At 41.3% G+C, this 13,653-nt stretch overlaps 1 protein-coding gene across 1 annotated transcript in view; it reads left to right on the top strand.

The window, feature by feature from the left end:
- Window positions 1-3,316: 3,316 nt before the first annotated feature.
- The window catches only part of ntm (neurotrimin), a 61,775-nt gene continuing 51,438 nt past the window's right edge, over window positions 3,317-13,653 (top strand). Inside the window, exons 1-2 of the mRNA XM_008295911.1 lie at window positions 3,317-3,339; window positions 4,066-4,298. Coding sequence (XP_008294133.1) covers window positions 3,317-3,339; window positions 4,066-4,298 — 256 coding nt within the window. The remainder of the gene's footprint in view (window positions 3,340-4,065; window positions 4,299-13,653) is intronic.

Raw genomic sequence — 13,653 nt, 5'->3', positions numbered from 1 at the left:
AGGCGCTGACCACAGCCTCGACCTTCGAGGCTGGTGAGCGCACGGGAAGATAATGGAGTTTCTTTAAAATTCATATGATCAGGGGGTTTAACGTTACACGCCATGTTGCACTACAGCTTGTGTCAGAAGTCTACCTATCGCAGGGTTTGATAATGATGCATGATGGCTTCAGGAAATGCACCTTAGACTCAAGATTTTTTCATTTGTATTTATTTTTTTAGTTCAATTATTATTATTTTAATAAACAAATATGCTTAGTATCACTTATGTCCTTCCTTTAAAACAAAATTTATTTAAAAAATCTAGGTTGGAAATAAAAAAAAAGTAGTCAAAAGACAAACTGTTTCACTCATCTGTGATATGTTAATAGGTTAATATATATATTAGTGTCATGTGGGTAATCGAAATTCCAGCTGAGGTGGCTAAAGAATTGCTATAAGTTCCTATGACTGAACTAGAAAGGCACAGGTCTCAACAGAACATTTACAATCTTTTCTTTCTGAGCAGTTTTTTTATATTTTCAGAACATGCAAACAAACATAGCCCAGGAAAATGAATGAATAAATACCTGGAATCATCATGTTCCATATTTGTTTCATGGCCACAGGTGTTACCAACACTGGAAAACTTATGTTTTTCATTTGTTTTACATACTTGTCTCCCATTGACTCTGTTTAAACACAGCCTGCAGTTCAGCTGAAAAGTCTCAGAATTTTTGTCAGAGGACTGTTAGTTGCAGAGACTTACAGCTTTTTAGATGTGCTGTGAAACACAGGATATGTTATTAGTCACCAAATCCGGTTTATTGAAACGGCACAACACTCACGACTATCTCTATGAGAAGCTCTTTCTTTTTACAGTTTCTGCCTGATAAATGGTCATTCATTCATTCATTCATTCATTTAATTAGTTAGTTAGTAGAGCTGCATGATGGAGCAGTGGTTAGCACCGTTGCCTCGCAGCTAGAAGGTCACTGGTTCGCGTCCTGGTGAGGACACCCAGGATCTTTCTGAGTTTGCATGTTCTCCCCGTGCAGCGTGGGTTCTCTCCAGGTTCTCCAGCTTTCTCACACAGTCCAAAAACATGTTGAGATTAATTGGTGATTCTAAATTGTCTGTAGGTGTGAATGTGAGTGTGCTTGGTTGTCTGTCTCTAAGTGTAGCCCTGTGATAGACTGGTGACCATACATACATACATACATACATACATACATACATACACATGTCTTTCAAGCACACTGACTGGTTTTGGGGTTTACTTGGTGCCTTTCACACCTGCTACCTGTAACTCAAGGCCGTTATTTTCAACCGTCACGTTGATCCATTCGTCTGTTACTTGGCTCACTTTACCTGTGGAGGTTAGAGTTTTGATCCCAGAAGCAGAATTATCACCTTTTAGCAGTGACAGAGTCTGATCTTCCCCACAATGCATCACAAAGGCCTGCAACTCCTTAAACCTGAGCCTTTCTTTTTTTCTTCTTCTTTTCTTATTGTGTTATTATTATTTTAACCTGAAGGTCAGTCCTTGTCCAGAGCAGCTCCATGCAGTTAACCAGGACATACATTAATGTAATTCAGCATGTTTGACATTTACAACCTCTTTGCAAATTTGCAGAAACAAAACACATTTGAATTCTGCTTTTCACTGGATTTGTACCCGTCAATATTATTTTGTTCTGTTTTTTTGTGAAATTTTGAGTTTTTTGATTGTGAAGTGTTTTCTGTGTTTCACCGTCGTGTGGGGAACAGACACGCTGCTTCATCCAGAATCAAAAATACTTTCCCTTTGTGCATCGATAAGAACATGCCTTAAGGTGACGGCCTATCAAGGACAGTGAGGCTGACGGAGTAGATGTGTTGCTCAGGTTGTGTGTTGGAGTTCCTCCAAGAAAAGTTTCCGTCTCCAGTTTTTACACTCGAGTGAGAAAACACATGCGAGCATGTGTTGTTGTAAGTCTGCGGCTGACCTTAAGTTCTCTACATATCAGTTCTTGTTTCCAGGCATACCATACCCTTTTAAAAGGAAGTTCCAGGGAAGGCATAGTTCAAACCCTGCCACTGTTGGTGTTATTTATAAAGGTTAACATTTGGCGGTGTGTCTGCACTGTGAAATACATTCACAGCTCAGTGAAATTAATTTGCTGTAGCCATTACAAATGAAAACCCTACTTTGAATCCACTTTATCATAGTAAATTGATAACCTTACCCTCTCACGTACACCCTGATCCATTATTTTTGAAAGCTTTTGCTCCTGTGTATTGATTACACACAATCACACACAGACACACACCTTTTTTTTTGTCTTCCCTCCCTACCATAGCACCACAAATGCCCCAAGGATGCCATTGACCCTACTGCCATCACTGAAGTGGAAGTGACTGATGGTTTAACAAAAGCTGTGACAGCGTAAATGGAGCTGAGAGTCATTCGGTTGCAAAGTGCTGAGCTCCTGTTCAAAAACTGTTCAAATGTTTCAATCTCCTGCTACGCTGTGCATCAGAAAAGGAGGCTCGTGATAGTTAAGTAAACAGAGCTGACAAACAATTGGCAGCCAAAGGCAGAGTTTGTGTTATTTCATCTTCCTCTGGTACAGTTATACTTAATTCCTGTGGTTCTGGGTCTGATGCTTTCTCAACAGGATCCAAGGATTTGTCATGAAAATACAGCAGATGTGTTGCTCCGTGGGAACAGCCAAAGATCAGTGGCCCAGCTCTTGTATCAAAGCAGCAATTTGTGACTGGTGAAACCAATCTGTTGTAATTGCGATGGAGCACAGCAGTGCAGTTTCAGCTCATTGTCTGAATCAGTTTTGAATGTCACAAACCAAGTGTGTGGGCAGATTAACAAAAGGAATCTGATGAATGCTTGAGAGCTGTATTTGCATATGTACAATGTGTCAAGTTACCAAGCTTATTAAAAATTGTCTATATTCCAAGAAAGGTCTTAACACGATCACCGATAACTGAAATGTTGTTCCGTTTCAGAATACATGTGCTGCTGTGTGTCAGAATGTTTCTATAGATGTAGGTCTTGTCCACACGTAGAAGGGTTTTTGTCAAACCGAATATCCTGCCCCATCCGTCTAGAAAAAACTAACGTACACACCACCTCGTTTTTAGAAAAGAATTGATCCACACCGAACCACATTAGTGTGTTGTTAAGCCCATTCATATTCTACGTGAGGATGTAAGAACTCCGACAACCGGGACATATGGAAATTGTCACGCCATTCCTCCAGGAGCACGATTTCCGTCTTAAAGTTCTCCCACCAGCTGGCAGTGACCCAAAACCGGTGTCGGTGTCTTTGCTGGAGAACATGCCTCGGACGTGGAATGGCAAGTTGGTGGAAAATAACCGCCATCCTTCACTTGTGTTCTTGTACGTGGAGCGGTATCTGTGCCTGGACCAGAGACAACACGGTTCTGAGGGCGTCCATGCTGCTTCCAAATGTAAACACAGGTCGCGTATGTGATGTAAGGAACATATTTTAGTGACGTTTCGAAACCTAAACTCCAATTATTGACGTCCACGTGCAGACGCATAAACGGAGGATTCACAGATCTTCACTTTGGTTGAAAAGAATCGTTTTTAATCTGTGTTTTCGTGTGGATGACAGGCCACATGGTAGAAAAACTTTGTGAGATACCCTACTACGTGTGGACAAGACCTGAAACTGCTATCCGTCTATCATGACACTGAGGATAAGCATAATCTGACCTGGGCTCTCTACGTCTAATGATTTAGAAGCATCAGCAGCGGTGAAAGGAGGTTCAAGAGCCGGCGTGTTCTCAGCTCAACCAAACGCTGCACCAGCTGGTTTCACTGATTAGTTCCTCCTCTCTGGTTAAAGCTTTGCTAATCAGTGGGATGATTGTTCACCCGAGCCAAGCAGAAAAACAAAAAAAATTACACTGAATAATAAAGAGTCCTTATGTACTGTAGGGGAGGGGGGTAATCGCCGTGCTCCACAAACTACACGTTTCTTGGCTCGATTGTGTACATTTTACTCATCTGGACTTCACCCAGTCTTAAAATAACGCTCGTAAAATGCTGTTTTTTTTACAGGTGTGCACAGGGCGACGTCGTCACACACACAGCATGGCTAAACCGGTCGAGTATACTGTACGCCGGAGAAGACAAGTGGTCGGTGGATCCCAGAGTGAGTCTGGTGACCCTCAACCAGGAGGAGTTCACCATCAAGATCGAAGACGTGGACATGACGGACGAGGGGCAGTACGTGTGCGCGGTGCAGACGAGCAGTCGACCACGAACCACCTCGGTGCACATCCTGGTCCAAGGTAACGCAGACAGACAGAGGGACGTCGCTGTGATATAAGTGAATCTGTTGCCTCCCGTAAGGGGTGTCGAACTCCGGTTCTCGAGGGCCGCAATCCTGCATGTTTTAGATGTTTCCCTCTTCCAACACATCTCAGTCAGATGATCAGGATCGTTATCAGGCTTCTGCAGAGCTTGATGATGAGCTGATCATTTGAATCAGGTGTGTTGGAAGAGGGAAACATCTGAAACATGCAGGATTGCGGCCCTCGAGGACCAGGATTGGACACCCCTGTAAGGATAGAAAGAGAAACTGTGCAAAGGTTTGGCCTACATCAGCTTGCAAATATTCAAATGAGACTTCTTGATATTGTCAGCTCCTCCTGTGTGAGAGGGTTTTTCTTGCTGCACAACACACTCTGACTGATGTTCGGGATGTGTTATTCAAGAACACCAGCACACGAGGGCATAAGTGAACAAACCAGAGAGTCAGACATTTTTTCTGTTGAATCTCATTTCCTCATGTAGTGCTCTACTGGAGCAATTACAGGCTAAATGCCTTGCTCAAGGAGTGGGAGGGGAGTGTGTTCCGCATTCACTACATTAGGTGAGGTTAATGGGGAATACCAGATGTTAAGATGCTTTGGCTATAATGAAGTGTGGAATTGTGATAAAGTCCTCATGAGATGCGCGGCACACTGAGGTGCATTGTGCTGTATACACATAGTGTAATGGGCCAGTTTAAGGCTGCTGATTTGATATGCAGATGATCCACGTAGCGGAAAGTGCCGCTCCTCGTAAGATGCCGTCTCCCCCCAAGTTGTGAACAGAGAAAGTACGAGATGATGTTTATAAGTTTGGATTTCTTGCTTGTAGTTTATAACACGAATGTCAGACGATGATAATGCAACAAAAAATGTTGTGCGTTTATTTATTTACAACTTCTGAAGGGATACCGGCACTTTTTTTTTACGACTTGTGAATAATTCAATAACAAGCTCCAGCTATAATATTCTACACTTTACTCCAACAAAAAAAAACTTTTACCAGTTTCATCTAAAAATGCAGCTGCTGGCGGAGACGTATGGTCGCCACCTTCTGCATACCTGGGCAAGCATTTAGTTGACTTAATGACACAAAGACCTTAAAAGTACGTAACAGGGCTGGAGTTTAGTTTGTAGGAGTCCGTCTGCTGAGTTTATTACATACATCCATATGAGCATCTTCAAAGCTGTGGAGGTTTCCAGCATTCAGGCACAAGTCAACACAACATGACACGTCATAAGCAAGTTCATTTATTTAAGGTAACACGTGTTGAGCTTTAACACGGCTAAATGGGATTTCACTGTAAAAGTCCTGAAGCCAAGTTGTTTCTTCATCATATCGAGTTTTTTCTTTCAGGGTGATTTTTCCCCGCAGGATATTTAGAGCAGCGACATGACCGTGTGTGAATGTTGCTCCTCTAAATAATAAAGTACAGTCGTGATTCGATAATCCGACACTAAATGTAAAACCTTCTTTTATGTCGGATTGTCAAGACGGAGGTCGAGATACAAGGAGGGCTTGATGCTTGAAGGCTCATTTGTTGTTAATATTTATTGTTTATAGTTGTTGTAATAACTAGTAGGGCTGGTCTGAATAGCACTTTCTGGTCTTTGGATATTCAGGCCCAATTAATGATGAATATCTGAATATTCAGGGGAGTCAGGGGGACACTTCCACCCTGGGGGAGTGCTCTGACAGGGTGGAAGTGGCCGGAACAGGCAGTACTTGGCTGCTGATGGTAGTTTAGGATAGCGGTCACACTTCTGTTTCCATCATCACCGCTGCCACCATCTACGTTTACGTCCATAAACACTGAGCACGCTCGCTGTGTGTGACGTCGTCGTGTCCTCTTCTGCGCATGCGGGACACTTTTGGGTCGTATGAAGTTCACACAGCAGATCACATACAAGTCGCATTTAACTGGAAATGTGAACGAACTCACGAAATAATCAGATTTCACAAAAAATCCGAATTGAGCATTAAGTCCTGCAGTCTGAACGTAGCCAATCTGTGGATTGTTCAGTCAGATAATACGCCGTTATGCTTATTTGTGACATAAAATGTCATGTTGGAGTCAGAATCCAAGGCTGTCGGTATGTTAAGGCTGTTTTTAATGGGTTCCGTTCATTTTTCCTAAAAACCTGTCGGACAGCACGGTTTTCAGATTGTTAAGGGTCGGACTATCAAGTCATGACTTTAATTAACAAAATATGAAAATAAAAACTATGGTGGGTGAACTTTTTGCCCTCATATACTCTGCTGCAGCTGTTCTCAAGTCCTGTTTTAAATGGTGGTCACCTTAAGAACCAAAACACAACTTGTACTTGTATTAGTCAGAGCATATGAGATCATTAGTAACACTAACTGTAAAGAGAAACGTATCTCAGTGTCTCTTTTCTTCAACTGGTGAATGAAACACGGTGAGCAAACAGTATCATCCAGGTAATCAGATAAAGAGGGTATTTTTCTTTTTTTGTCCATATCAACTTGCCTTTTATTCATACATCTGTGGGTAATTCTCTGAGTAGTACAACTCCACTGTAATTTCTTACTATCTGACCTACATACAGTGATGTCCCACATGGTGAAACTGTGCTGAAAACCTGCCATATTTTCATGTAAAGCTGGAAACTGTCACAACGTTTGAAGGTTTAGAAACACTTTAAAATCCAAGAAGTTCTGAGCTACACAGTGAAAAGAAACGTTTAATAGTCTGCCTTATTTCTTATATGATAGTCCAAGTCTGTTGTCGCAGCGTAATTAGAGTAAAGAGCAGAACGTGAGAGGGCATTTCACAGTGAGTTGACCCCAAACACCCACTTTGATTGAGTTTATGCAGCACACTTCTACTTGCATACACAACTGTACACGTCCCCTCATGCTTAGATCCAGTACATACAAAAAAAAACACACCCACACAGGCTTATTTCTTAACCTTAGACCCCAGACCAAAGATCATTTGGATGTGAAGAGGGGATCTGGAGGGTGCGCCTCAGGAGACCGGCTCACACTGAGGTCCAGCACGTATGAATGGGGTTATGCATTATCTCCTATCCTCATTGGATTACTGATATAATCTGAACCACCGCCTGCCCCCGTTTATTAAACAGAATCCCAACTAATATCGCTAAAACAAAGCAGTGATAATGACACAATAACTACATCTTAATTACGCTGCAATTTCTAATTAGATGCTGTTTTTTTTTTTATTAGTCCCTGGAGCCATGCATATGCAGCAGGCAGGTCGGGTCACAGGGGCGCCAGTGAGCAGATGCAGCGTCTTGTCCGGGATTATTTTATCCAAAAGACAAACATACAGTAAAGATTTATATACATATATGTGTGTGTGATGGTTTTATTGTCATCAATCAGCCACTAGATCTTTTTTTTAAATCTGCATTTTCATTCAAAACCGCACTATGTTGCTGTCTTGTGCAAAAAAAATCCTGCGACTCCCATGATACGATCAGTGAAAGCGGCTTCATAAGCACGGTGACGGCAAGTTTTGTGAAGGAGATAAGCGCTTGTTTGTGGTTTTAAAAAGAGCTCATTATGAAGAACTGGCTCTCCTCCCTCTCCTCTCTCTCTTTTAGAATATTTGATCAGAGCATCTTGACGGCTCTCTCCAGCAATGAGCAGTGAGTCCCTGGAACCGTGCCCAATCACAATAAGTCATCTGATGTCAAGCGGCAGCGTCTGAATCAGATGAATTCATGGATTATTTACAAGACATAAGATCTCGGCAGTCACACACAGGAGTATAGAAAGCACTGAACTGAGATAATCTCGTCTTGGTGCGAGCAAACAGTCAACATCCATCAGTTTATCCTGCGAAAGTACCTCTGTTTCATTTATTTAGTTAGTTTTAGATTCTCTCCTAAAAAATGCAAAAAGTGAAAAGCAGACTTCAGCTTGTATGAAAAACTTGAGCTGTTTTCAAACTAAACATTAGAACTGACATAAAGAAACGCAATAATATTTGTTGATTTGATAGAAAATGAAGCTTGAATCAGATGTTTTCGGTTTAAATGTTTAATGAAACAAGCCCAGGTATTATTATTATATATATTTTTTAAAATATAGATTAATTTTCTTGCATTCTTTACTGTAATTGAAATTCAATAGTGACGAGGCAGACAGGCAACACGAGGAGAGAAAGTGATATGATGTCCGTCAAGATGCCCGACGAGAAACGAACCAGGGATGTTGCAGATGTGCAGTAAAGTCTGAGCACAGTAGAGAAACTGTACAGAACATTTTAGAGAAAAGCTCATGTAAATCCACCAAAAACAAGTTTTATTTCATTTGATTTATTGCTAAATTAAAACCTTTTTTTCTTCTTCTTTCTTTCAGTTTTAGACAAAAGCTGAACAAAAACATAACAAACAGCAAACAGACATTCAAACACAGCAGCAGATATCGATGCTGTGGTCACAGTGGAGGTGTAGGAGGTGGTTTACAGGTTGCTATGTGGTGGTGGATGTGTGTGGTTGGGTAAATTGTAAATTGTGTTTGAAAGGCTCTGTGTAAGCGTGTGTGTGTGTGTGTGTGTGTGTGTGTGTGTGTGGTGGAGCTGTCATAACAACATGCACATCTGTACATATACAGATGCATGTATGTGACACATGCTGGTGCATCTCAATAAATTAAAATATTTTCCACCAGAAAGAAAAATGCAACAAATCCTCGACTCATTACACACCAGCTAAACTATTCCAACCCGTTTCTTTCTTTCAGTTTTCATGATTATGGCTTATAGCTCATAAAGCTTATGAAGAGAATGATGATGAGAAATGATGATGAGAAATCCGGTACCTTAAATGATCTGAACATTTCTTTGTCATCCTGTTATATTTGCTTGTTATTGTCCTAAACCTCCCTCTTGTGGGGCACGCCTTACTTCTCCACACTCCTCGCTGGGCATGCACTCGCCACTGCTTGCTTAAAATGTTATTCATTGTTGATTAATAACGAACATTATTGTTATTATAAAGTCATTATATATTTAGAATTATTACTACGTCACCAGAACATCATAGTTACTGTTGCTACAATCAAAATATTATATAATCTAATTTTATATTGTATATAATAATTAGGGGTGGGAATTTAATGCGTTAAGTATGATTAATTAATTACAACAACAAAAAATTGTCGCTATCCAGGACTGCTAGCGCTAACAGCTCCGTCAGCTTGATGTGCTTCGATGGGATGCAAATTCTTTTTTGCACAAGTTGCACCAATATTAATAGCCATTTATCATTAGTTGCAAATAAGCCAAAGCCAAAGTCTTTTAAAGCAGGTTTTCCAGAATCTGAGTCAGAACATTTCCTAATCAATCCCTGCTTGGAAAATTGTTTTGTCACAGTTGCCCAAGATTATGAAAGTTGTCAGATTTTCCAACCTCAACTGAAAGACGAGCATTTGAATAAGTGGGTGTCTGCAGCAGGTCAGACTCCTGTCATCTCTGGTAGGACAGTCCACCAGTAGAGTGAAAGTGAGAAGAGTCAGTGTTACATGAGCTCTACATGGAGCCTTTGGAGCTCATGCTGAGCGCACTGGGATGCAGACTTTACAGTCTGAAGGTGATGGGATGGAAGACATCACACACAGTGACTGTGTTGGCGACGGGAGGGATGTAAAGAACAGCAGCTCATGTGAAACCTCGATGTGCATTTCTGCAAGGTTGCCTCTTGTTCTGGTTTCAGCGCAGTCAGCTGGTCTTTGTTGGAAGTGAACATTATATATATAAATATATAAAAGAGTCTAAGTGTTACTTCAAGGAGGGAAAAAAAATAGGAAGGAGCAAGTGGAAGAGGCAGTTTGTACATGTGTGTGTGAACAAACAAGCAAAAGCCATTGAGCTTGAACTTTAACCCCACATGGAAAATACATTATATTCATTAGAAGGTCACCTATTATTTACATTTACTCACTTGGACTTCAACTGTAGCCAGAAATATGTGAAAGCATAGTGATCACATGTTCACTTTGAATATCTGATAAAGTCGTCACGTCATTCCTTTGAAACAGCAGCAGACGACTACGATGACACATGTGGATAAATACTACGAAAACCTTCTTCAGAGCTCAAGATTTACTCTCAGATCATAACCATTCCCGGCACACAGCATGCTTTGTAATCTTTCTACAACGTTTTCAAATTGCATCAGAGTCCTTAAAAATGCACAGCAGCAAATGGATGGCTGTTCTTCATAGAGCACCACCTCCACGCTACACAAAGAGACACAACTTTCTCTTCTCTTATTCTTCCTCTTATAAATGTATCATGAGCTTTCGATTTTCCAGCGTGGAGTTAAAAACCAAAACTTGAATATAGTCTTAACTCAGCGTTGCCTCGGCAACAGCAAAAAGGAGCAAAGCAAGTTGATTGAGGCGGCTGAGAAACACTTGAACAGTAAAGGTCAGCGGCGGTACAATGTGTGGGGTTACTGTACGTGTTGTTTCTTCTGCCGCCGTCGTGTACCTCCACGACACGGGGGAATGAAAGTATTTGCCACCTGAATGAAGCCCATCTCGCCGTCCTCCAGCCTTGCGACTGGCGGCGTAGAAAGAAAAGCCCTTCAAGATTGTCTGTCGCCGTCTTTCTTTCTCTACAACCTCCACACAAAGCTTGTTTATCAAAACGCTTGTTTACTACAGAACGCGGGCCTTCACAAAATCGCGTTTGTGATGCGGCCGCTGAGCGATGACGTCGGTTCGATCCCGACGTACTGCACATGAGCAGTTGCTGCACGGATTTCTGGGAGATTTCAAACACAACAATAAATCCAGTGACGTTTGAACTGTTGCCACCACCAAGGAAAAAAAAATCTCTGTAAGACGTTTCATCAAGCTTGAGTTTATGTGACCCCCCCACCCTTTTTTTTCCTTAATGTTGGAGCTTGATTCTATTTTTTGTTTAATAGCTACCACCCTCATGTCAAAATGTTGATAGATATCCTAAAAACTAATAGTTTAGCCATTTTTTTTAGCACATGTTGCCAAATAGGTCAACTGTAGCCTATTGGGATAAATAATTGTTAGAGCGCAGTCAATCGGTGACTCAGTTACTTTGTGTTACAATAATGTGATTACATTTATAAGTAACAAGTAATGAAAGAGAATGAAACAAGAAATTAAATACAGTCGTTATTAGAGATTTCTCTTCACTCGTTAACATAACAATGGTGAAAGCTGACCACTATAGCCTCTCCGGCCAAAGAGATACAGTCAATGGAGTTTTGGTTTGCAATATTTATTCATCGCTTCATGTCCATTGTTGTTCTGAATAAATAAACAATAACCCAAACACAAAATTAGTGACTAATCAACAGAAGGAAATATAGCTAAACATCAACCAGTAATTAAGATCCCCCAGAAATAAAGAAGAAATCATCTTATGGATTAGTCACGCATGGATCTGTTGAAGAGGGATTCCCAGCTTGCTTCAAATGTATGGAGAGATGTTCGCAGCCTCAAATGCATGCAACCAGCTCTTCTTATCTCACCTGTTTTCCGTTGGCAATCAAGGCAGGCTTTGAGGCACCAGCCCTTCAGTGGCACACCTGTCTTGCTTTAGGGAATCATGGGAGGCTTCAGGGCACAGGTGTCCACCAGAGGCGGCCATTTCCCCATTGCCAGCAGGGAATTTGTAACAGTCGTGACTCGATAATCCGACCCTTAACAATCCTAAAACCTTGCTATCCTACAGGTTTTTAGGAAAAACAAACAGAACCCATTAAAAATAGCCCTAACATACCGACAGCCTTGGATTCTGACTCCAACATGACATTTTATGTCACAAATAAGGATAATGGCGTATTATCTGACTGAACAATCCCACAGATTGACTACGATCAGACTGCAGGACTTAATGCTCAATTTTGTGAAATCTAATTTTTTGCGAGTTCGTTCACATTTCCAATTAAATGTGACTTGTATATGATCTGCTGTGTGAACTTCATACGACCCAAAAGTGTCCCGCATGCGCAGAAGAAGACACAACGACGTCACACGCAGCGAGCGTGCTCAGTGTTTATGGAAGTAAACATGGATGGTAACGGTGGAGCGTATCCACGAATCCCCCGCTGCAGCCACTGATGGTGGAAAATGTTCATGCTAATAATGGAAACCTATTTTTAAAACTCTTTGTGAAGAATATATAATCTCCTGTTTGATGCTATTGCTACACCGTATGCATCACTTTTGTTTTTTCACTATTTTCCTTAAAAATACAGTTATTTTTAATAACCTGGAACTACACATAGCATCACTGTGGTTTACAGTTAATAGCGCGGCGTCTAGCTGTGTGGACAGTTCGTGCTAAGCTTCCGTGAAAGCTCCATTCGCTGATTCGATGTGCCTTAAAGCTCAGGGGAAGCTGGTACAGTAACTGCCAATGCCATAACTCCAGTTGAACCTCAACAATCACATCCCGACAGTGTTTCGTCTTAAAAATCCCAAACAAAGTGCCGCATATGTAACGAGCACGGCAGCCATTAGCGGCTCCTGGATGGTTTCCTCTATCAGTTCATCCCCGTTAGTACATTTACTACATTCATGTGAGAGTATTTTTTTTTTCATCCCATTTCATGGACTATGATTGTTTTTGCCTTTCAGACAAGATACTATTAAGGTCATTTTCATTTTCAGGCTCTGTTACTGTCATTGCAGATCATCTCCTCAGATTGCACTGACTCCACATTCTGACGCCTGCAGGTTTACTATCTTTAAAAGCAAATATCCACACGTTTCTCACATAATCTCACATTTCCATGCCAACCCACCGACTGCCTATCGTAGCAGGCATCGAGAGATACTGGGAAATGTGTTTGTAAGAACTTCAGCATTTTGAGTCGCTGCAAATCTCCTCTCCGCTGCTCCCGTTAGGGGTCACCACGGCGGATCATCCCTTTACGTCTCTTCATGTCCTCCGCATCTTCCTCTGTCACGCCAAACCTCCTGCATGTTCTCTCTCACCACATCCATAAACCTGGTCTTTGGCCTTCTTCCTTTTTCTGTTGCCTCGTAGCTCCATCTGCAGCATCAATATATCCAGCATCTCTTTCCTGTGCATGTCTAAACCAGCTCAGGCTTGTTTTTTGGGACTTATTTTGTTCCAATCCTTATATAAAAAGTATAGGTTATTTTTTACAACCATTTATACCTTTTTGTTGATAATTATATGACAGCCAGATATAATCAAACCAGCTATTATGAAACTTATAATTAGATGGGAACCTAACACTGTATATGGCAGTAAATCTCCATATAACGTGCTTGGTAGATACTGAATGAAAAGTATTGCTGGTACCGCAATCTTGCATGTAT

The sequence above is a fragment of the Stegastes partitus genome, unplaced genomic scaffold (assembly GCF_000690725.1).
Source record: "Stegastes partitus isolate 25-593 unplaced genomic scaffold, Stegastes_partitus-1.0.2 Scaffold1084, whole genome shotgun sequence".
NCBI lineage: Eukaryota > Metazoa > Chordata > Actinopteri > Pomacentridae > Stegastes > Stegastes partitus.
Note: the sequence above shows the minus strand (reverse complement) of the source record. Positions and strands in the feature narration are given on the sequence as shown.